The sequence below is a fragment of the Ovis canadensis genome, chromosome 12 (assembly GCF_042477335.2).
Source record: "Ovis canadensis isolate MfBH-ARS-UI-01 breed Bighorn chromosome 12, ARS-UI_OviCan_v2, whole genome shotgun sequence".
NCBI lineage: Eukaryota > Metazoa > Chordata > Mammalia > Artiodactyla > Bovidae > Ovis > Ovis canadensis.
Window position 1 is genome coordinate 42,320,203 of NC_091256.1, and position 24,182 is coordinate 42,344,384.

Here is a 24,182-nt window from a genome sequence, read left to right on the forward strand (position 1 = left end):
GATACACTTACGATTTACTGAGCACATGTGTAGGATTCAAAGGGCAGCAAGAGAGACAAGGCCCTGCCCTCAAGAAGCTTACAGCCAATAGTGAGAACCATTCAACATGGAATTAAGGAGATCAGCTATCTATAGGGTAACGAATGCAATGAAAAGAAACTCGGGGTGCTATGAAAGCACCCTAATGGGGCACCTAAGCAGGGAAATCTTCCTCAAGGAAATGGCATTCCTGCTTGGAAGGAACCAGCGAAGCTGAAGTTGAGCAGAGAAACAGCAGGACCTCCAGACAAGAGCAAGTGTTCCAGGCTGGATGCCATTCTTGCCCACGCTTTGGCCACTTGTACTGGGAACCAGAGTGGATAGCCTGATTTCAGCACAGTGTAGCTGGTGGTGGCCTGAATGGTGTTTTCTTAGTCCTGGAGTCCTCTGCGGCCCCTGCAGGGTGCTAATTTTTACCACATTCTATAGAATGGGGGATAGAGTAGCTGAAGGTAGATCAACAATCGCTGTTCTCTGGCTTCCTCATTTCCTATGATTTTTAGCTTTCCACTGCTTTATATGGGACTTCCCTGGTGGCTCAGTGGTAAATAACCTGCCAGCCAATGAAGGACACTCGGGTTCGACCCCTGGGTCAGGAAGATCCCCTGGAGAAGGACGGCAACGCACTCCAGTATTCTTTCCTGGAGAATTCCATGGACGGAGCAGCCTGCCGGGCTACGGTCCATGGGATTGAGAGTCAGACAGGACTTACTGACAAACAAAAACAGCTGCTTTACATGACAACACAGTGCAGGCAGTATTTTACTGATCGGGTTTCCAAAACTGTACCCTTCACTGAAAACCTTCTGATACAAATATGGTGAAATGTTTTTCTCAAAATAGTTGAATCACGGAATAGATCAAGTTCACAATGACAGGGTTAACTGTCCCTCAGCTCGTTCATGGGGTAAGACATTCCCAAAGGACCTTTGTTCTTCTTCCCAAACTCAAGGGGTAGGTATGGGGTAGGGCAGTGGCCAAGCTGCTGAAGGAAAAACCCCCAAAAGATTCCAGAAAGAGAATGGCCACCCGCTCCAGTAATCTTGCCTGGAGAATCCCATGGACAGAGGAGCCGGGTGGGCTACAGTCCACGGCGTCACAAAGAGTAGGAAATGACTGAGCGGCTACCACTGTCACTTTCAACCTCTCTGGACTTACTGTTTGAGGGTCAGAAAGAGCCAGAAGCAGATAATTTAATGATGATGGTTGTAGGTTAGGAATTTGGAAACTGGTTCCACACTGCCTGGTCCCATGCTCGCCCCACATGCCACAGCACACATGAGCTTCCAGAGAGCCACGCGTGGCCCCTAGCAGCTCCTCCACCAGTACCCGCTAAACCAAACTCACTACATGGTCTCAATCCTCTGCCTTTTGCCCAAGCTGGCCTGAGCTGCTCCAGCCCAACAGTGATGCTGTAAGTTGTCAGACACAGACAAGGGTCATAAACACAGTGTATGTGGTGCTGCTCTGGGGGTGGGCAGGGGACCAGGGATTAAGCTGGGCTGTCTGGGAACAGCAATGGAGCAGGCAAGAGCGCTCTTTCCCTTGGCAGGCATACTGTTGTGAGTTCACACTCCTGAATGTGCAGAGCTGAACCTACAAACCTGAGAAGCTAGCACTGGAAACAAAATGATTTTATCGTTGTTGGTTTCAGTAAGAACAAAACCTCTGATTAGCTACAGCTGGGACACTGCTCCACTAATAAATCCACCAGTTATTCATTGTTGGTGGTAAAGAGATCTCAACTAAGCTGCACATGGACAAAATTTTTATATGAATAGTTGGCTGTAGTGTGGAACACACAGGCAAGACCAAGGGAACAGGAAAAGAAACTTGGAAGGAATTTTGTCCCTGCCATGGTTATACTTTTGTTTCATCTAGAAAGTTATATATACTCAAATTCAAGACTGGAATTTGGAGATTGGTTTGTGTATCATGTTTGTGTCCCCCCCAGTATCATGTAATGAAATCCTATCCCCTAAGGTGATGGAATTTCGAGGTGGGGACTTTGGGAGGTGGTTAGGTCATTAGGGTGGAGCCCTCATGAATGAGATTAGTCTCTTTATAAGAAGAGACAAGAGAGCTTGTTTGTGCTCTTTCTCTGCCTTCTATCAAGTGAGGAACAAGTGGATGACTGCGGGCAAATCAGGAAGAGAGCTCTCATCAGATACAGACTTTGCCAGAACCTTGACCTTGGACTGCTCAGCCGTCAGAACTGAGAGAAATACGTTTTTGTTGTTTCAGCCGCCCAGTCTATGGTATTTTTGTTATAGTGGCTGGAACAGACTAAGACAGCATTACAGAACAGAGCTAAACTGAACTTGTAAAGGATCATGAAAGAACACAGGGAGTGTTGTGCCTCTCAGAAGCTAGACAATTTTTATTTCAGAAACTGTTTAACAATCTAAGCAAAATATGTTTTGCTTTTAAGAATGTATCAGAATGATTTTCCCCCTCCATAATGATACATTTCAGTTCAATGAAGCATTATAAAGGAATTCAAATGTTTTGTTATGCTAGTCACTGAGTAGGCAAGAATAGCATTTCCTACTCTGAGGCACAAAGGACATCTTTCTAATTAACTCAGCAGTTTGGACTCACCATTTTTTTTTTTTTTTCATAAAACATTACTATCAATCCTATTTTAATGGGATAATTATAGCAAATCATGATTAACTTTTCTTTCAGCCATTAGCAAGAGAAAGACATAGAAAGATAAGATGTTAGAAATGTTAGTTTAAAATATACCTACGCTTCCCACACTCTTGATATCAGTAACTGTTAAATTGAGCTGAGCCTGACTAAAATGTGGTTTTTGGACAAAGAATGATCAAAAGCCTTATTCTGGCATTACAATCCATCTTATTGCCCTTTGTTTAATTGAGAAAGTGGCATTTATTCCAGAGAGAATTCCCTTATTTTATCTTGTGTTTCCATTTCATAAGTCAGGGTGCTAATTAGGGATTACAGGTATTCCGAGAAGCCCCAAACCTATCCTCCAATTATGCTAAAGGTTTATAGCCTTTAAAAAAAAAACTTAGAAAAATCACCTTCCACCTCGTACCACACAAGTGTGTGCATATGTGTGCATACACACACACCCCTCTCCCATCATCTCAATTCCTTTAAAAAGTCATAGACTTGAAGCTGAAGTCACAAAATTGGGGGAAAGTTTAAGAATCACTCACTCAGGGACTTTCCTGGTGATCCAGGGGCTGACACTCTGAGCTCCCAATGAAGGGGGCCTGGGTTTGATCCCTGGTCGGGGAACTAGATCCCACATGCTGCAACCAAGAGTTTGCATGCCACAACTAAGGCCCAGTACAGTCAAATAAATAAAAACATGTAAAAAAAAAATGAATTACTCACTCAAATTCTGCCTTAAAGTCTTCATGACTCACAATCGTTTACACTCCAAAGCTTAAACTTTTGGCTTCTCCCACAAAAATGGGTTGACAAATTACTTCATCTTGTTGGGCCTTAGTTTTTTCATATGCAAAATGAGAGGATTGGACAAGATGGTCTTTGGGAAAATGTCTCAGGGAGGGATGCTGCTGGCACTTGCACATTGCCAGAGTGCCAGCACTAGGCAGCATCTTCTCCCTGGTGTCACCCTCCCAGGGCAACTCAGTGCTGAGAAGTAACCAGGGCCGAAGACCACTAGGGTCTTTTTTGGCTGTGCTGGGTTTTCACTGCTGCTTGGGCTTGCAGTGAACTGGGGCTACTCTCTAGTTGAGGTGCTTGGGCTTCTCATTGTGGTGGTTTCCCTTGTTGCAGATCACAGGCTCTGGGTCACGTGGACTTCAGGAGTTGTGGCACTGTGGGCTCAGCAGTCGTGGTTCCTGGGCTCTAGAGCACAGGCTCAATAGTCGTGGCCCATAGGCTTCGCTGCTCTTCGGCATGCAGGATCTTCCTGGAACAGGGATCGAACCTGTGTTTCCTGCACTGGCAGGTGGATTCTTTCTCACCAAGCCACCAGGGAAGCCCCACTAGGGTCTTGTCCTTCAGATGTTGTTGGTGCTTTTGCTTTCTTATGACAGCTCTATCATGCAGGATGGTTCCTACGCTGTGCTGAATGCCCAGTTAGGATGCCTAGTACTAAACAGAATTACCATAAAACACTCAACAGTTTTTGAGTGTTCTTTATGTAAGCTGGCACTGAAAGAGTACAAACTTCCTCCCTGCTTACCCATGAATCATTTCATGCAGTTTGCTCTGTGTGGATATTTCAGGCAAAGAAAACCAGAAAATTAGTGTTCTATATATAATGTTAATGTGCCATCCTACCAGAAATCTGATGTAATTAAACTGAAATGTGCTGCTTACCCTTCTCCGTCTGCACCTAATAATGAAGCCAACAGAAAAATATATCCATACAACTTGATCAGCCGTCCTAAAGGCAGTCATATTAATAATGAAGAACAAAAATGGCTCTCATGCTTTCTTTTACGTGTGGTTTACTATGACTTCTCTGTCCAGTAGCCTTTAATGGAGAACATCTTCCCAACACTTTCCGTCTTTGCAAGAATGAGCCTGCTAAACTCAAGAATGACATGGCAGCAGCTGTAAAGTCCCACCTCATCACTTAGCCATTCAGGTTGGCCCCAGGACCAGTGCAGCCCTCCCAGCAGGGCACCTACATTTCCTGAGCTTGGGGGTCCAGCGTTGCAGCAGCATTCTGTGCATGCTCAAGGGAGGGCGGGCTCTAGGAGAGACGCGGACCACTCTGTGTCTGCTGGGGGCGGAGGCAGAGTGGTGATGGTGAAGGAACCATGAAGATTAATGAGTCGGGACATTTTCTTCAAGTCTCCTTTCTCTGGACATACAGGTTGGAGAAGGGGTCAAAATAAGAAGGAAAGAAAGGAGAAAAAAACCCAAACTAACTACAGGAGCTTAGCCGACTCAACCAAAACCAATGGAGCATAGAAAACAACTGTAATTAGGGAGTGGAAGTTCACATGAGTTTATTTCCCAGAAGAGCTAACAATTCAATTTTCAAAGCTATCAAGCCAGCTATCCTGATGAATGAGCATGTTTTATTTAGGCAGTCTATTTCTCCCCAACCCACAAAAGCACACCAAAATAGAAAGCTCAGATTCCTTTCTACTGTCTGGCATGTTTAAGGGAGTGGGGAGAGTAATCCCTGGTGAGTGAGCAGTGAGATCCAGAATTTCCCATCACATTAGGACACTGGAAATAAATGTTAAAGGCTGATTCAAATCTTTTCTCTTTGCTTTGGTAAAGTTTTAGGATGAGGAAAGGGAGAAATGATGAATTGGATCATTTGCATACTATTTCAATAACTCAGACCTTGGTGAGTTAGAAGGCATGAGATTTTCTCCTTGGTATTGCCTGGCATCACTTCCTGAACAAGCAAGAGCTACCCTGGCTACTTCTACTTGCTGAACAAATGAATAAAAGCTTCGTTAGTACTTTAAAAAAGATCTTATTTTAAATTTTTATCTAATTTTCAATTTTATTGTTGCAATCAGAACATAAACTGAACAGGAATCTTGGCTTCTTCTTCCTTACAGTGTCACAAGGGCTTAGTAATTGAATGACTTCTGCTCTAAACATGTTAATAAATCTGTAAAGGGAAAGAATCTCTACTGAAAACCACACATGGCTCATTTATTTTTTTTCTATCCTATAGTCTACACACCAAATAAGGAGAAGTTTAGAATTAAACTAAGTCTAGACAATATAGAACCTGGTAACATGAGCCAAGCAGTGAGTGAGAGGGAGTGCGTGTGTGTGTGTGGAGGGGGAGATGTTATTTAGAGAATATGTTTTATGTTTTTGTTGTTGTTCAGTTGCTAAGTCACGTCCAACTCCTTGTGATCCCGTGGACTGTAGCACGCCAGGCTCCTCTGTTCTCCACTGTCTCTCAGAGTTTGTGTAAATTTATGTTCTTTGAGTCAGTGATGCTAAACTATCTCATCCTCTGCCATGCCCCACCCCCCTTTTCCTTTTGTCTTCAATCTTTCCCAGCATCAGGGTCTTTTCCAACAAATAGTTCTTCGTATCAAGTGGCCAAATTATTAGAGCTTCAGTATCAGTTCTTCCAATGAATATCCAGGGTTGATTTACTTTATGATTGATCTGGTTTGATCTCCTTGTAGTCCAAGAGACACTCCAGAGTCTTCTCCAGCACCACAATTCAAAAGCATCAATTCTTCAGCACTCAGCCTTCCTTATGGTCCAACTCTCACATCTGTATATGACTACTGGAAAAACCACAGCTTTAACTGTATGGACCTTTGTTAGTAATGTGATATCTCTGCTTTTAATACACTGTCTAGGTTTGTCATAGATTTTTTTAAAAAATAGAGGTCAAAATATGCTGCGACAGAGTTTGAAAAGTAGTGCTAAATAAGAAGCAGATGATTGAAAATCAAGCACTGTGGAGAAGGGCTTCCCAGGTGGCACTAGTCGTAAAAAAAAAACAAACAAAAAACCCCCGCATGCCAGTGCAGGAAACAGATGCAGGTTTGATCCCTGTGTTGGGGAGATTTTCTGGAGAAGGAAATGGCAACCCACTCCAGTATTCTTGAAAGGAGAAACTCATGGACAGAGCAGCCTGGCAGACTACAGTCCATAGCGTTGCAGACGACACGACTGAAGCAACTTAGCATGTGAAGAAGAATAGTGGCTCCCACCTCTATTGCCTAAGAAAAATAATCTAGCCAGACAAGTCTGTTTCTAAACCACAACTCTGAGGACTTCTTGGAGTTGCCTGCCTTGGGGCTGCACTGTCTACAGAGAAATCTTAGTGAAGTGCTTCAGAAATGTACAGATAGATGGGCATGAGTAGTGGTCAGGATCCAGCATTATGGGAACCACAACCCTTCTTCTACCTAGAGACTAGGCAAAGGGGGATCCCCAGGAGAGGAAAACAGCATTTGTAGCTCAGGAGAGGTGGCTGAGGCTGAACGCCAGGCAAGCATTTTCACAGGAGGCTGGAGTCCCAGGAGACCAGGGGTGTATATACAGGTGATATACAGCCCCTCCCCTCTTTGCAGGCATGTGGCCCAGAGCAGCCCACCAGCTTCTGTGTACTGTCCCCAGCAGAGGCACCTCCTGCAGTACCTGGAGCACAGTATGTCTACAGATATCCACTGAGTAAACCGAGTATGACAAGCGCACCTCAACCTGGTTCCAGTTCAATTTTCCATAAATTTTCCATAATTCTTCATGTTTGTTTCATCCAATTTTTATGATCTTTCCAAATTCTAAAGAGTCTGTTCTCTTGCTGCTATTGTGTAGTCGCTCAGTCATGTCTGGCTCTTTTGCGACCCCATGGACTGTAGCCCACCAGGCTCCTCCGTTCATGGAATTCTCCAGACAAGAATGCTGGAGCGCATTGCCATGCCCTCCTCCAGGGGATCCTCCCAACTCAGGGATTGAACCCTCATCTCTTAACATCTCCTACACTGGCAGACGGGATCTTTACCACTGAGCCACCTGGGAAGTCCTCCCTGTTGCTAGCACCCACCTATAGGAGTTTTCTTGCATTCACAAAGCATATTTGAGGGAACAAAGGCAGAGAGTTGACGATTGCATTCTGTCAAGGCATTTTTGGAGGTTATGAAGGAAGAGAAGTTCTTTTTTCCCTTCATGCTTCATGTATTCCCTTCAGGAATTCTTCTAGGAAGAGGAGAATTAACCATCCCTAATGTAACTGTCACTACCACCATTCTCACCCTTAAAAGCATACATGCCCCCGTGGTGGGGCTGCAGAGTCAAATACTGAGTGAGTTAAACAGATAATGTACGCTTTGCTCTAGAAGCTTGTAATCCAACACTAAGAGCTCTGACATTAATCTGTGACACACTAACAAATGAACCTTAAACATGGATGTTAATTAATTGTGCAAACAAATTTCATGAAGAGCTTTTACTGACTTAGGAGAAGGAACCATTTTCAAACAGATTAGAAATATCATTTACATAAAGTCAAACCCATGAAATATAAACAGGGACTAAGCTGCTTTGATCCACTAATCATCTTTATCTGTTCATTAAGAATGTCTCTACACGACCACTTAGTACTATAGCTTCTTTATATAACTTGAAAGTTAGACAGAATTACTTGAAGTCTGTGATTCCAAGTTTTCCTTAAGTCAAATCATCCTTCATCTTGGTCCAAGTCAGTGAGATGTCTAAGGCTGACTATTAAAATGATGAGATTGTGAGTGCTGTCAGGGCAGAGATTCTGCCTGTATGTCCATCGCGGCAAGCCTAGTGCTCAGCACAGGGCCTGACACATAGGAAAGTGAAAATGTTACCAGCTCAGTCGCGTCCGACTCTGTGACCCCGTGGACTGTAGCCCACCAGGCTCCTCTGTCCATGGAATTCTCCACGCAAGAATACTAGAGCAGGTAGCCATTTCCTTCTCCAGGGGCTCTTCCGACCCAGGGATGGAACTCTGGTCTTCCACATTGCAGGCAGATCCTTTACCATCTGAGCCATAGAAGACGCTCAATAAACATTTGCTGTGTGCCAAGTACTACTCTAGGTGCTGGGGATTCTGAGATAGTTCCTGTGTGTGTGTGTACACTGTGCTTCAGCTCCAGGTACACTGAAGTTACCCCAAGTCTGCCCATCACTGTGGTCTCCAGAAAAGCTTCTGCCTCAAGAAGCACTTGGCAGCCAGCGATAACTCTGGGTGGAGGGCCTGGTTGGGGTGAGGGAGGAAAGCTGTTGCTGGAGACAGCTGGCAGTGGGATGAGAGGAGGGGAAGGTGGGGCCCTCCTGACTTGCTATGTGTCTACCCTGGCCCGTCACCACCCTTTCCCTCTCAACCACGACTGAAAAGGGAAGCCTGTCCTCTACAGGATGAAGGTGACTGGTTCCCAGTTCATTCTGCTGCCATTGTGGTCCCATTACTTTCTTGTCTCCACTCGAGTTTTTAAAGGTCACGTGAAACAGAAGGGAATAAAATGTCTCATGGGTCCTGACCCCTGGGTTTGACTCAGGAGGCACTGGGAAATCTCCTGCTCCCTCAGGGCCTCAGTTTTCTTGGGGATAACTGTAAACGAACCCACAAAAGGTGTCTTCGGGTCTCCTGAGGAAGTCCTTGGTGGTTGAAGATGAGAACTGGGGCTGGGCTGGGCTTGCTCTTCACTGGGCCTCAAAAACCCCAGCCCCGCCCCACCCCCAGGTTAAATAATTGAGTTACCAAATTGCCAAATTGAGAATTAGGCAATTCTATGAAACTTTTATACTTCAAATGTCATAGCGCCAATTCTTTATGTTCTATATGAAACTCCACTGTATTTCTTTGAAATGTTAACATATAAATTATGCAACAGAGATAAATTGACAGGGATTTTTCCATACAGGTAAGAAGAATGCTGATGCTGGCAAAGATAGAAGGCAGGACAAGAAGGGGATCACAGAGGACGAGATGGGTGGATGGCATCACTGACTCGATGGACATGAGCTTGAGTAAGCTGTGGGAGATGGTGAAGGACAGGGCAGCCTGGCATGCTGCAGTCCATGGGGTTGCAAAGAGTTGGACATGACTGAGCAACTGAACAAAAACAAGAAGAATGCTGGGGAAGGAAGTGGCAACGCACTCCGGTATTTTTGCCTGGGAATATGCCTGCGAAATCCCACGGACAGATGGGCTACAGTCCCTGGGGTCTCGAAGAGTTGGACACAACTGAGCGACTCAGCACAAGAATGCAGTTCCTCATGGTAGTGGACTAGCAGGCGGTGAGAAAAGCATGAGCCTGGTAAATGGACCTCCGCCAAGTTCAGGCCACTGGTGCCACTGTGGCAGGGTCATGGGCGTCTCGCACTCGGAGAAGCACATGCCTCTGAGGGAGGAGGCAGGAGGAGGTGTACTTCTCTACCTCTGGTTTCAATCACACGTGTTTTCAAGTTAAAGTATATAATGACACTGCCTTCCAGAAAGCATACCCCCTCCCGCGGTCACTTCCTCTCCACCAGTGCCTACATCTCCATGCTCAGCTGGAAAGCTGCTGCGAGGTCGATCGTCAGACAGAAGTCACACCTTCTGTCATCTTCTGAGACACTCAGCCTGATGACCCCACTTCCATGGACAAACTCTGGGCTTCCTGCAGTCCCAGCTGGCAATGTCACCCTTTCTCTCCCGTTACATCCATGGACAAACGCCGGCTTCCTGCATTCCTGGCTGGTAATGTCACCCTTTCTCTCCCATTTAAAAGAGCACATTGGACTGCACATGAGTGAGAGGGACAGTATTTTGCTTTTAAAAAAAGGGTATCATTTGTGAGCTTTAGTTTACGAATGACTTTAACATTAATTGTCGGCATACCTGGTCTTATGCTGCTTATCTTACTTATATGTCTATCTGATCACTACATATAGTACATCTTGGAATCAAGATCGAATCAGCGCCGCCCAGATTATTTTCATTCAAGGCTCGGCTCATCATGGATGGAAACAGTCCTTCTGGTGGTTAAGGCCCCTCCTGATGCCCTGATCACTTTGTCTCAGAATTCCAGGAAGGGGTGCCGGGATGGGGAAAGCGGGGACAGAAGGTCCTCTGCTCGGGGCCCAGGTCCACCTGAACGTATATCTGCAACAACCATTTTAGAAACCGCAGACTGGGCCACTGCCACAGATGGAGGAGGATGGTTTCTTATGTGGTTCATTTGGAGGCATCCTGGTCAGGGTCATAGCAGGGGTACATGGGTGCCCCAGGTTGGCTAACAGTCGGGTACCTCTTTAGAGTGACAGCATTTAAATACTGGTTCACATATACTCAGAAGAGAAGTAGGATGTCTTTTAGAGCAGCAGGGGAAAAGGAGACTGCAGTGGGAATTTGATGTCACTTTGTCCAGGGTGGTTCAGCTTTGGCACTAAAGTTCCAAACTCCTCTTAGCTGAAGCAAAGTCCACGCACACTTAAAAATAATTCAGAAGGTAAATTTTCTGTTATGTGTACCTTACCACAAATAAATTTTAAAAAAAAGTTTTTTTAAGCCTTGCAATTACTTGTACCCACCCTTTTTAGAAGGCAGTCTATCAGCCATCCAGTATGACCTCAGTATGTCCCCAAAGGGGTGCCACTACCACCCACGTGAGTCCTGCTCATGGGGTTTCCTCCATTTCCTTCCATGGCTGGTGATGCTCAGCAGCCCTTGCAGGCTGAGCCCAGGCCACTGCCCTGCTGCCTGGCTTTCTGCTTTAACACTGGGCCTGGGAAAGGCCTATCCAATGCCGTGGAGCATTCCAGGGTTGAATGCCACCCATTAGAACAAGCATTATGCTCAGCCACAAAGTTGTGTCTTTGTGACCCTATGGACTGTAACACACCAGGCTCCTCTGTGTGACTTTCCAGGTAAGAATACCTGAGTGAGCTGCTATGTCCTTCTCCAGGGATCTTCCCGACTCAGGGATTGAACCTGCATCTCCTGAGTCTCCTGCATTGACAGGCAAATTCTTTTACCGCTGAGTCACCTGGGAAGCCCAAAATAAGCATTGCTTGGGACTAAAGAAGGAAGAAGGCACAATAGAAATTCATTCATTGACTGATTTCACTTTCTTAGAGAAGGTACTAAACTGATTTGGGGGCTTTCCCTGATAGCTCAGTTGGTAAAGAATCTGCCTGCTATGTGGGAGACCTGGGTTCAATCCCTGGATTGGGAAGATCCCCTGAAGAAGGGAAAGGCAACCCACTCCAGTAGTCTGACCTGAAGAATTCCATGGACTGTATAGTCCATGGGGTCACAGAGTTGGACCTGACTGAGTGACTTTCACTTTCACTTTCAAACTGATTTTTAAAAGTTGGACCATGTGTCTGACAGAGATGGAGGGAAGACCTATAGTAAAAGTTACTGTGTGCAAAGACCAGAAAGAGCATGGCATGCTTGATACTTGGAGAGCAGTTTGGTGTAGTTGGTTAGTTGGAAATAGAGTGATTTAAAAAAAAAGGAATATTGCTCTATTCAACATAATCTTAAAATGTAAGCTCTGTTGGAAAGAGTAGCAGAGTAGATTTGCAAGTTAGTACTTTCAGTGGGTGGTGAAATTGGGGGTGGGAAGGTATGGGAGGAAGCAGGAGAAGAGAGAAAAGCAGGAAGGAAGAAGGGCAGAGGGTGTGGGGTAAACTCCAGAAGGACCACTAGTCAGGCTGAGGCCACTGAAGGCCGTGAACCTGGGAATAACCACACTGAGGGTCAAGGGGAAAGGGAATCAGTGACCTAAATGAGGAAAGTCTTCCAGGAGTTATGTATGGATGTGTGAGTTGGACCATAAAGAATGCCGAGTGCTGAAGAATTGATGTTTTCAAACTATGGTGCTGGAGAAGACTCTTGAGAGTCCCTTGGACTGCAAGGAGATCAAACCTGTCAATCCTAAAGGATATCAACCCTGAATATTCATTAAAGGACTGACGCTGAAGCTGAAGATCCAATACTTTGGCCACCTGATGCAAAGAGCCCACTTACTGGAAAAGAACCTGATGCTGAGAAAGATTGAGGGCAGGAGGAGAAGAGGGTGACAGGGGCTGAGATGGTTGGATGGCATCATCAACACAAGAGTTTAAGCAAACTCTTGGAGGTAGTGAAGGACAGGAAAGCCTGGCGTGCTGCAGTCCATGCGGTCACAAAGACCAAGTGACTGAACAACAGCAACAACAAATAAGGAAAATCTTAGTCCACATAGTTGAGCAGCCACTCGCCTCAGCAAGACCTGCAGCTTCCAAAACAAGCGCTGTTGAGTCAGCAGTGAGAGACTGGCAAGGTGGCATGGTCCAGCCTACTTGTGATGACAGCAAAAGAAAGGAAACAACCACCCCTTTCTTCAGCTAAATGTTTTTATAAGTCCCAGGTTATTTACCCATTGAAGAGTAAACTATATGTCACTTCACCCAGACGTTCATCTCAGAAGAGAGAGTTAAGAGATGACATCCAAAAACAAAGTTATCCTAAACACAGCTGAGCCAGGTCTTGAGATGGTGTCCCTACATCTTATTAGGTACCTCATTTCTAAGTAACTGTAACAATTCAAAATTGCATTTCTTGGCTAGAATGGCACACAGCAAATGCTCCCCAGAAATCCCATCAGTGGTCTGGTTTAAAAGAAGAACTTGTGATTTCTCTAAAGGGGAGGAACAATGAAAGTGTTGCAGGGAAATGACCTAGCATCTTTATGTCTTATTTCTGTACGGTCTCTTGGTCTCTCCTGCTTCTGCCTTCCATCTTTTGTGCTTTGGGGTCCCTTCTTTAATTGGTTACAGTTCTGTCAATCAATACAAGGCTGAGTTGGTTGTTTTTTTTTTTCCCCTCCTGCCAAAATCAAACCACATCTCCAATAGATGGAATGTCTTAATTTACCACTTAGTATATGTAGCCAAAGGAAAATTTTACAGTACTTCCCAATGAATTTCATTTTGTCTCCTCTCCCTGTCACCTTCTTGTTTTAATTATCCAACGGAGGCCCCATTCTCTTCCTTGCCTTTGACACAGAACCCCACAGTTGAAACCTGAGTGGATATGGCCCAGGTGCCTACCTTGCCCAGGCCTGGGGTGTCCTTCACCTTGCTGACAGCTCTCAGCAGGCAGGGCGGGGCCGGGGGTGGGGACGTCTGGAGAATCCCGCTGAAGCTGGTGGCAAAGAGAGGTGGCTCGGCAACGGAAGAAGTGGAAGGCCGATGTTTCTTCTTCTTAGATGAGAGATTTAATTTCTGGGCAGCTCTGGAGGGAAAAAGAAAAAAGACCATAAAGGAAAAGGTATGGCACAATCAGATATGCTAGGGTCACTTTTTGTCCTTTCCCTTAAAGAAGCCCCTAGTTCTTACTGCAGTAAACAGTTCTCTCTCTTCCTCCAAGGGCCAGGTGGCAGCCCCTAACTGTGACCAAGTGAATCCAGTGCTGTGCACACCATGCTACACTGCTTCAGTCATGTCCGACTCGGTGCGACCCTATGGACTGCAGCCTGCCAGGGCCCTCTGTCCATGGAATTCTCCAGGCAACAATATTGGAATGGGCTGCCATTTCCTCCTCCAGGGGGAAATCTTCCCGACCCAAGGATCAAACCCACGTCTCTTATGTTTCCTGCACTGAAAGGTAGGTTCTTTACCACTAGCGCCGTGAGTGAACCCAGGGAGCTGCCCGATCCTTCACATGGCAGAACAATGTCATGACCTCACATGGTTCCGCAGCCTCCGTCCACAAAGAACTGCTTATTATCCAAGAACACTCAGCTTAAGCATGAATAAAACTGGCCATCTTTGGGGCTAAACAGTACCAATTAGGTTAATCATTTCATAACTTCTGGTATAAACTCAAGTGTGAGAGACCTTACGAATTTCTTAGACACTCTAACACGTTGTAAAATCCAGACTGGCCTGAGGAAGAACCACTTGGTGACCGTTCAAGGTATGCTGTGGATGTGATTGTGGAAGAAAAACACAGACCCCAGTGCAGTAGGGAAATATAAAGCAAGCTGTTAAAGAAACATAACACCTAATCAGAATAAACTGCAGCCAAGGTGTCGGGTCCTGAGACAAGGGGCAGCTCGTGAGGAAAGCAAGCTTTTTGCAGGGTGCTCTTTCGCTACAAAATGCAATTCACGGGCAAGAGCAAGGGGTGACGGAGTCAGAACTCACAAAGGTGGTAGAGGACACAAACGAAAAGGTGGGCGGGAGGGCGCTGCGGTCGTTAACAACATTTGTTGTTCTCATCACATCTTCCCTCCTTAGAATGTCCTACAATACCTGAAATAGGACAGTCGTATCATAGAGGAGAGTGGGGAGTAAGGCAAAGGCACAGACTATAACATACTCACTTCTGGATTCATTCTTGGTGTTTTCACCCTATATTCTTGTTCTAAGAATTCCAGTTTCCTTACCAAAGGTGAAGAAACGTTTTAGCTGCTGCTTAAATCAAATGCTATTTTGTTTTGATGTATTCTACACATCAAAACCTTATAATCCATCCCGTGTTTTTACCAACTGCATAACAGGTCACAAGCAAAGTAGCTCAAAAAGATTAAATCAGCATTGTTTCCACCCCTCCCCACTTCCCACCACCTTCCCTCTTCATGTATGAATCTTAAAGCTGTGGACTGGTTAATTTTAATTTTGTATCAGTAACTGTCATGCTTTTGACACATCCCCTTGAGCTACAAAATGGCCACTACACAAATACAGCAAATAGAATTACCACTTCAAAGCTTAATTCTTTTTCTTAGCTGTGAAATTGAACATCTCTTTTCACAAGAGTGATTTTCAGAGGAATGGTGCATGAGGAATGGCAGATTTTGATGGAATGATGCCCTAACAGGCCCAATGCCAGACTTAGGGGCCTCTATAGTGAATCTATGTAAGATGATGGAAAATGAAGGGCACTAGAAGGAGATTTCCTCAGTACTTTCTTCCCCCAATCAGAAAAAAAAAAAACCCACCTAGGACTGATTTTTTCTCATGCTTTCATTCCCACTGTTTCTGATACTGCCCCTCTAAAATTAAAGGTGAAGTGGGATTGTTCAGTGACCGGTCTGCTGTATCTCTTGGTAGTTTTCGTTACTCTGTGAGATTTTCTCCTTGAACAAACTGTGACTCATCCAGAGGTGTATGTGTGGACATCACATTCTACTGATAGCAACCTCTTACTGCTTTCAAGTCAGGGTGTCCCCAGACATAGGAGCGTTAGGAAGAAGGGCGAAGATGATGGTCTGCTAGGAACTGAATGGATCACGTGCTTATCCATTCACATTAGAATTCTTTCAGATGGTGGTAAAAGGACCAAGGAGTTGCTGTGCTTCACACTTCCCCACCAGTTGGGGGTTCCCAGTCCAAAAGTGGAGACAGAGAGGAGAAGGCAGTGACACTTTGAAAGGCAGCTCGGAAGAGACGCTGGTTTTTTCTCATTTCTCTTATCTGTACTACCCATGCCCATTTACACACAGACCCTGCAGAGGAGGAAAGAGAGGGTCCTTGAAATTAAAGTGTATAAAGGGCATTCCCAAGGAGCCAAGGTTTCATTCCTCTGTCTCTCTCCTGATATTAATATAACATTTAATATTTGATATTACTGCTACTGCTAAGTCACTTCAGTCGTGTCCGACTCTGTGCGACCCCATAGACAGCAGCCCACCAAGCTCCCCTGCCCCTGGGATTCTCCAGGCAAGAACACTGGAGTGGGTTGCCATTTCCTTCTCCAGTGCATGAAAGTGAAAAGTGAAAGTGAAGTCGCTCAGTCGCATCCAACTCTTAGCGACCCCATGGACTGCAGCCCACCAGGCTCCTCCATCCATGGGATTTTCCAGGCAAGAGTACTGGAGTGGGGTGCCATTGCCTTCTCCTTGATATTAACATAATATCAAAATTTTGCTCTATTACCAGATCAATCCCAACAGCATACAAACATCTGTTATTTCTCCTGTCTTCAGAAAGAAAACACAGGTCTTTCTCTTCATTCTTCTTACCCAGCCAGCTGCTGTTCTGTTTTCTTGCTCATCTTTGCAGCCAAATTCATGGAAACTGTTGCCTACACTTGTTTTCTCCAGTTCACCTCCTCCCATTGCCTATAAACTCATCCCAACCAGGCATCCAGCCCATATCTAATCTGACACAGCTCTTGTCAAGGCCACAAATGACCTCATGATTGCTAAATGTCATGGTCCTCAGCCCATTTTACTTGACCTATCAGAGGTCCTTCTGATACCCTACTCAGGCCAATATTTTGAATCTCAGCAAACTTTGTGAAGAAGATACTAATAGTATTCCCATCTAACAGACAAATAAACGAGTCTTAAAGAGTTAAATCCAAAGTCCTTTGAGTATCTGACTTTATTTGAACATCTAGCTTCTTCAGCTACTAGGTAGATGATAGGTAAGTTACTTAAATTCTGAAAATGTTTATATAAAGGGTCCAGCATAGCACCTGAGCATATAGTTTGTACTTAGTAATATTATCATCATCATTATCATTATTACACATATTATTATCGAGCCTCAGTTCTGCATAGTAAGACAGAACAAAAAATTATCTACCTTTATAGACATTTGTGAAATTTAAATAAGAGCACAGGTAAAGGGTTTAGTATACAGGAGGTACTTAATAGATGGTACTTTGAAGGAATATAATAATAAACAGTGGAACTGAGACTGAATCTAGGTCTCTGTTCCCCATATTGCATCAGATCATCTCTGAACAGGTAGAAACACAGGCAGGTGAAATGTAAGGGCATTTGTGGGGTATAAGTAAAGGGGGCGTCTTTCTAAAAATCAGAGTAACCCATTAGTGATGGGTCTGCTTCTTGAAATAGCTTTTATCATCAAAAGTGTCCAAGTAGTGGCTAGAAAGCCATTTACAGGGAATACCAGGAAGATGAAAGCAGGCACTGGGAACATGGTATGATTTCCAAAATTTCTTCCAATGCAAAAACACTGAAATGATCCCTGAAATCTCTATTCCATTCAGGGATGCTTCCGTTGGCTTCAATGCAGAAAAACAGTAATGCAGGAAATTATTTGAGAATACATAAAAACTACTTTTTTCCTAAAACATATACATATATGAAACTTCAAGGGGGAAACTTTACTCACATCACAGTTACAAAAAAAAAAATACAAACCCTAAAACATATATATGAAATAAAGAGTATTCTAGAGCTTAGAAATCACAGTTTAGAGCCATATATTACATAAGAACATTTTATTTTCATTTTGACATCATCCTAACCAGCTATTTGATCTCTATTTTATATGTTTCAATTTCTTGGAAGCCAGCAGCTCCTGCTCTTTTTACAGAGCACTTCAATGACACACAGATGGGTCAAGTTTGAGGGACAGAAATCATTCATATATACTTGTATTATTCAGTGACATAAAGGAGCAGAAGTCATGAAAGAATTGAAAAGGTAAAGACATTTTGGCTAGCAATTATTTTGTGTAATTAATGCCTCACAAGTTCTTTTTTTTTTTTGGTAGGGAGAGGAACAGATAAGTATGTCGTTTGATAAGATTTTAAACAACAAAAAGTTAACCTAAAAACTGTGAGAAGTAATATTTACTTGACTCATTCTTGGCATGGACTGTATCACATATTTCCTACAGCTATTCAGCCCTGCACACATCTGTAACTATCTCTGGGCTTCACTTAATTCTCTGAATCTTATTTCAATTTTTAAAAAAAAGGTAGCCTCTCTAGGAGGATGAAATTAATATTCACTGAACAGCTATAAAGAAAGTGACGCCACACTAAGCAATATCAGTCTGTGAGGAGAGGAGCCATCATGTGAACTTGGCAAGAATTTAAACCTAGCGAGCTCAGTTCTTCCCTCTGGGCTCTACCCTTTCTCTCCATCCTTACCCGTCTCACACAGGAGACAATTACCCTAACACATCACTGTGATGCCATCTGAATTCAGGAATCAGTTTAGAATTGAGATGACCTTCAAAGGGGATGGTTCCTTGTTCCCCCTGGCCAGATCTACCCAGATCAAAAAGAAAGAGGTAAATAATTATCTAGTGAATTTAATTGGTTTAGGTTGGGGAGAGCTTTGGATTCTCAGTTATACAGATCAGAGGGGGGAACTTATGGGGTATCTTTTTCTTTTTTTGCATTTGTGTGATAGACAATTTGATCTTGGATTTTCAGAATTACGGAGTGTTTAAACGGCAAGCCCTTCATTCTAAATGCATCCCATGAGAATTTAGTTGGGGTCTACCCTGCTTAGTGTCTAAAGTTTACTAAAATATTGCCCTAACAATATTGTAAGAATTGTTAGCTTCATGAAGAGTAGAACTCTCCTTAGAGAATATCAAGCAGGAATATCAGGTAGTACAGTTGTTTTCTTAAGGATTCTTCATCCTTTAAAAAATTCTAGTACCGTGTTTGCTAACAACACTCAGAGCATTTCATCCTGTCTGAAGGGGGTGTTCAACTGTGAGATGATCATATAGGTGGGTGAAAGCTTCATGAAAATTAAGAGGTCATTCAAATTGGGTTCAAATAAATTGAATCCAAGAAATTGACTGGTGAGACATCATCTGAAAAACTGCTCAAGAGGAGGGCAAGGTGAGGCCCTTAGAACTGCCCCATCTGTTGCCCAGAGAGGGTCCTGACCCAGGAGGGAGATGAGAGTGGTAAAATCGCCAGCGTCAGCAGGTAAAAAGACAATCCGCATGGCAATTTAATGTGAAATGGCCAGGGTTGTCATAGGCTCCTATGGCTTATGTGCCATTATAAAATATTTCAATGCTCTGAGGATTAAGACTGTCTGGTAAATGAGCAATGACGTGACAGATCACAGCAGCTCCCAGGAAATCCATGGGGTCAGTGACACAGGGGAAGAAGAAAATAAAACAGATTATAAATAGGGAGGATGTGTGACAAGAACCAGTGGTCTGAGGCAAAGCCCTCTGGAAATAGTTAAGATATCCATCTAAGTGTTAAAAAAAAAAAATCAGTTAGGCTTCATTTTGAAATAATGCCTATTCAAAAGTATTCTGGCACTGCCATGAAGCACGTTACTCATTCTGGAAATTCTCCAAACAGGGAATAAAAAGCGTCCTCCTTCACCTTTCCATTTTCTAATTGGCTGTCACTGAGGTCATTTCCATGCCTCCGGAGACCAAAAAGCATATGGGTCTTGGGGTTTTTCAGATTTTTATGTAAATGATCCATTTCATTAGTGTAGGAAGATAATTCATGACATGACTTCAAATAAAATGTTTACTGCTAGGAGGCAAAACATGGCTGACGGTTAACCTCAAACAATATCGCATTAAGACATGGCAGCCAGACACTATTATAATTTGAAAATAGATTGATTTTTGCAACTTGCTGCACAGCATTAACCTAGAGTGAGAATCTCTATGAATTTACCCTTATTCTTCTCTTAAAACTTTACCCATTCAAGGCTTCTACAAGTTGCCCTTATCAACTCGTTGAGGCTTCAGCAATTGAGAGGCAATTGAGAGCCTATGTCTTATGTCTTAACACTTAATGAGATGCTGCTGCGCAGTGTGGTCTTTCCTTCTGGATGCTATTAGTGTTGACTCTATCACTGAATTATTAGTGATGTGATAATAGCAGAAATAAAGTATACAATAAATGTAATACACTTGAATCATCCCGAAACAATCTCCACGACCCCCAGTCCATGGAAAAATTGTCTGCCGCAAAACCGGTTCCTGATGCCAAAAGGGTTGGGGGCCACTGGTGTGTACCCACTTGGGGCTTCTTAATTGATTCAGCCTTTGGAGTTACAGGAACATATGCAAAGTCCCAAGACTATGTATCTGAAGTTCTAGAAATGCTCAGACCTTGGAATGTTTCACTCTTTCTAAAGCCTTTTTTTACACACTCTCACATCCATCACACTCAGTCCTCTGAGACAAGCAGAGAAGGTGTTTGTACCACAAAGTACAGACGTAAAAAGCCAGGGAGGCACAGAAGTTACCTGATTTTATCTCTAGTCACAGGACTCGTGATTCTCATAACCGAGATGAGGATTTGCATTTTCTGCTTTAGACTTGGGGTCAGTCTACCACTTCATGCTGTTATGCAATGTGATAAATAGAAGCACTTATTTTATTTCATTTGGGCAATATAAAACCAAATGATAATCATGTGCCTAATAACGAAGACAGAAAAAAAGCAGTTACATAGTTTTGTATGTAACTCAAATCAAATCATATATAAGCATTTACCAATTACTGATCTAGTTGCTTAGCAACATACCTTCTCATCACAGGGGGGGAAAATGCCTCAGCTGAGTGAGTCAGGTCATGCCCAGAATTAGGATATGAAAGGCAAATTATATGAAAATGGTTTCTCGACTCCTACAATCCCAACCCAGAGCGAGTCTTTGCATGACAGTAACACCACCACAACCACCACCACGCACCATTCTTCCGTGACATTCTCCACTGCCTCATACCTCTCCTACAGACACAAAAAGGACGCTGGAAGCTGCTTAGAATGCAGCTCAGCGCTCTGGAAACCGAATCAATCAATCAGTGACAACTATATACTAAAGAACTATGCTTCCCTGGTAGCTCAGTCAATAAAGAATCTGCCTGCAGGGCAGGAGACCTGAGTTCGATCCCTGGGTCAGGAAGATCCCCTGGAGAAGGCAACCCACTCCATTATCCTTGCCTGGAAAATCCCATGGACAGAGGAGCCTGGTGGGCTGCAGTCCACAGGGTCGCAAAGAGTCAGGCATGACTGAGTGACTAACACTTTCACTTTCAAAGAACTATGCAATTAATAGGCTATGCATGTCAGTCACCTCTGAGTCACCCCACAGGTGCTCTGTGTCCAAGAGTCTACTCCTAAGTTGCGGCTATGAGAGGAATCCACACCACCCAATATCATTGAGAACTTCCACTGGCTCCCTAGAAGCTCGGAGAAGGTAGAAGCTTTACCTGAACTGCACATCATTCACTCATGCCTAGAGGTGCAAAATGGGGAAAAAACAAAATTTAAAAACCATACTGTTAGTGAATACTGCTAATCCATCCGTGTCTGGATTTTTTATGGTCAAAGTGAGAATAATAGAGGTGAATGAAAATACAACTACAGGCAAAAACAACGGGATGAAGAGAAGCCCTTTCATAAACTAACTTTTCTTTTACAAAAGCTATTCAAAGTAAAAATCTTCTCCTTTGCTGAAAGCCAGGTACCTAAGAAAGTGTTTGCTGAGCCAAGATCCTTATGTGAAAATAGAAATGTTTTCATATGCTCAAATAAAGCAGGAGATGTTTAATAATAAAAGAATTAGCCATTGACACGGAAGGCTAAGGGCTTCCCTGGTGGCTCAGATGGTAAAATAATCCACCTACAACACAGAAGACTTGGGTTAGATCCCTGGGTTGGGAAGATCCTCAGGAGAAGGGAATGGCAACCCACTCCAGTATTTTTGCCTGGAGAATTCCATGAACAGAGGAGCCTGACTGGCTACAGTTGATGAGGTTGCAATGAGTTGGACATGGCTGAACAACTAAGCACGCACACATGGAAGGCTAAACAGGAGTACAAAGCATGAATCTGTTATTTCCTGGCTGAGGAAACGTGGACTGTAGGAACACAGACACACACTGTGTCAGTGGCAGAATTTACGTCCTGCTGAGGCCCTTTGCCTCCCTCTCTCTGCTGCTCCGTTTTCTCAGGGCTCAGGTAAGCTTCCTTGGTGTCTACAGGGATTTGGAGCATTTTAAGAAAGACTCTTCCACTCGTCTTGCTGGGAGTTAAGCCCTTTCAGCTCATTATACAGCAGCTGCTGCTTGCACTGTGTAGGCCCCCAAGCTCTGCTCACCTCAGGCGCCTGGCAGCGGGATACCAGACATGGCGGCCAATCTTGGCAGCTTCCTGAATATTTCATGTGACGGGGCTTTGAGGGAGCGCCTTCACTAATGGCCGAGACGCCATCTTTGGGAGGCTAGGTTCCAGGGCCCGAAAGAAGGCTGGGAACCTCTGCTCTAACGAACTTGATCTCGTCTGGAACTTGACAGTTGGTGCCATACTCTTTTGGAAGCTTAGGGACATGTGGGCTTTCTTATTACACTTTTCTATTTCTGTGTGTCCAGCAAACCCAGTAGGTTAGACCAGAACACTGCTGAGACAACCAGCTCCAGGTCAAACCTAGAGGAAAACACATTAGAAAGAGGGAATTTCTGTGTCCGAGACTCAGTGACCTCAGAAAGATGCAACTCGCTTCAGGCCTCATTAATCTTTCATATTTTGAGAGGGCTCTCCACTCTTTCAAGGACACTGGAAGACTGAATAAACCAAAAATGGTTCTAGACTGATGTGTAATATAAAGATCTACAGCAGTGGCCCCCAGCCTTTTTGGCACCAGGGACCAGTTTCATGGAAGACAATTTTTCCACAGATCGGGGGGCTGGGGGATGGTTTCAGAATGATTCAAGTGCATTACACTTACTGTGCACTTCGTTTCTATTATTACTACATCAGCTCAACCTCAGATCGTCAGTCAGATCTTCAGGCGTTAGATCCTGGAGGTCTAAAGAACATACTGCCAATTTGTAAGCTGCCTTTGATGCCATGTGGAAGAGGAAATGGCCACCCATTTCAGTATACTTGCCTTGGGAATTTTCCACGGACAGAGGAGCCTGGCGGGCTATAGTCCATGGGGTTGCAAAGAGGCGGACACAACTTAGCAACATGTATGACATGTATGACGTACATATTTGTTTGTAACGCCACAGCTGTTAGCTTCTTTATTTCACTGCTTCACTCCACGCAGATGCACAAAGCTACACTTTCTTCTCGCCTGCTGACCTGACTCAGTAGACTCCAAGCAGCCAGGGCACATACCTAAGAACTTTACCAGGGATGGAAAAAGTCTAACGGGCACAGAAGTCTGGAGGTGTGCCTCCAGGATCCTCTGCTCCAAAGGTGTTCACTACAGATGTCCTGGACGAGGCCACGTGATGGGACAGCACAAGGCAAGCCCACTGCCCATCCAGGTGGGACACAGCCTTGCTCACTCTCTGACCGGTGACAGTGCCCACGTGCCTGGGTTTGAGGACACGGCCCCAGCTGCACTCCAAGTCTCCCTGCTCCTGCTCTACAGACTGTGCCGAGCCTAGGTCTTGGTCTTCCCAGACTCCTAACCTGGCTTCCTGATCTCTTGCATCTTGCCTTCTGCTTGCCGACTTGGCTTCAGCTTAGAAACCCTCTGCTTTGGCAGATCTGTAGGTCCCCGGCCTGATCTGCCCAACGAAGCCTCCACATTAGTACCTGGGAAACCAGCTAGTTTCTAACCTCCTCCAGAGTCAGGCCTTTGCAAACCGGGCTCAGCAAATGAAAGAACTGTAAACACTGAGGCCATCGGACCCTAGCCAGTACAACTGTAGTTGAAAAATCCATCCCAAACTAGGTATATATGATTGTAGTTAATTGCCAGTACTGCTATCTTTCACAAACATGAATAATTGAGAACTAGCTGGTCTTCCTGATTGGAACTGATAAACTCATGTATCTACAACTAGCTATTTTAGCTGCTTATAAATATAGACAGACAAAAAGACAATCATAGGCTAATTAAAGCCTATTCCTTAGGGATGCTTGTGTTCGATTTTTCTGCAGAGAAACAATTGTCCATAATATATGTATGGATATTGACTACATTGCAAGAAATAGCTAACTAAAATTAAGATTCCTTCAAGGA

At 44.2% G+C, this 24,182-nt stretch overlaps 1 protein-coding gene across 1 annotated transcript in view; it reads right to left on the reverse strand.

Moving 5' to 3' along the window:
• Positions 1–24,182, reverse strand: part of KIF26B (kinesin family member 26B) — a 508,474-nt gene that overhangs the window by 135,220 nt on the left and 349,072 nt on the right. Inside the window, exon 5 of the mRNA XM_069545500.1 lies at positions 13,546–13,729. Within this exon, the coding sequence (XP_069401601.1) occupies positions 13,546–13,729 (184 nt within the window). The remainder of the gene's footprint in view (positions 1–13,545; positions 13,730–24,182) is intronic.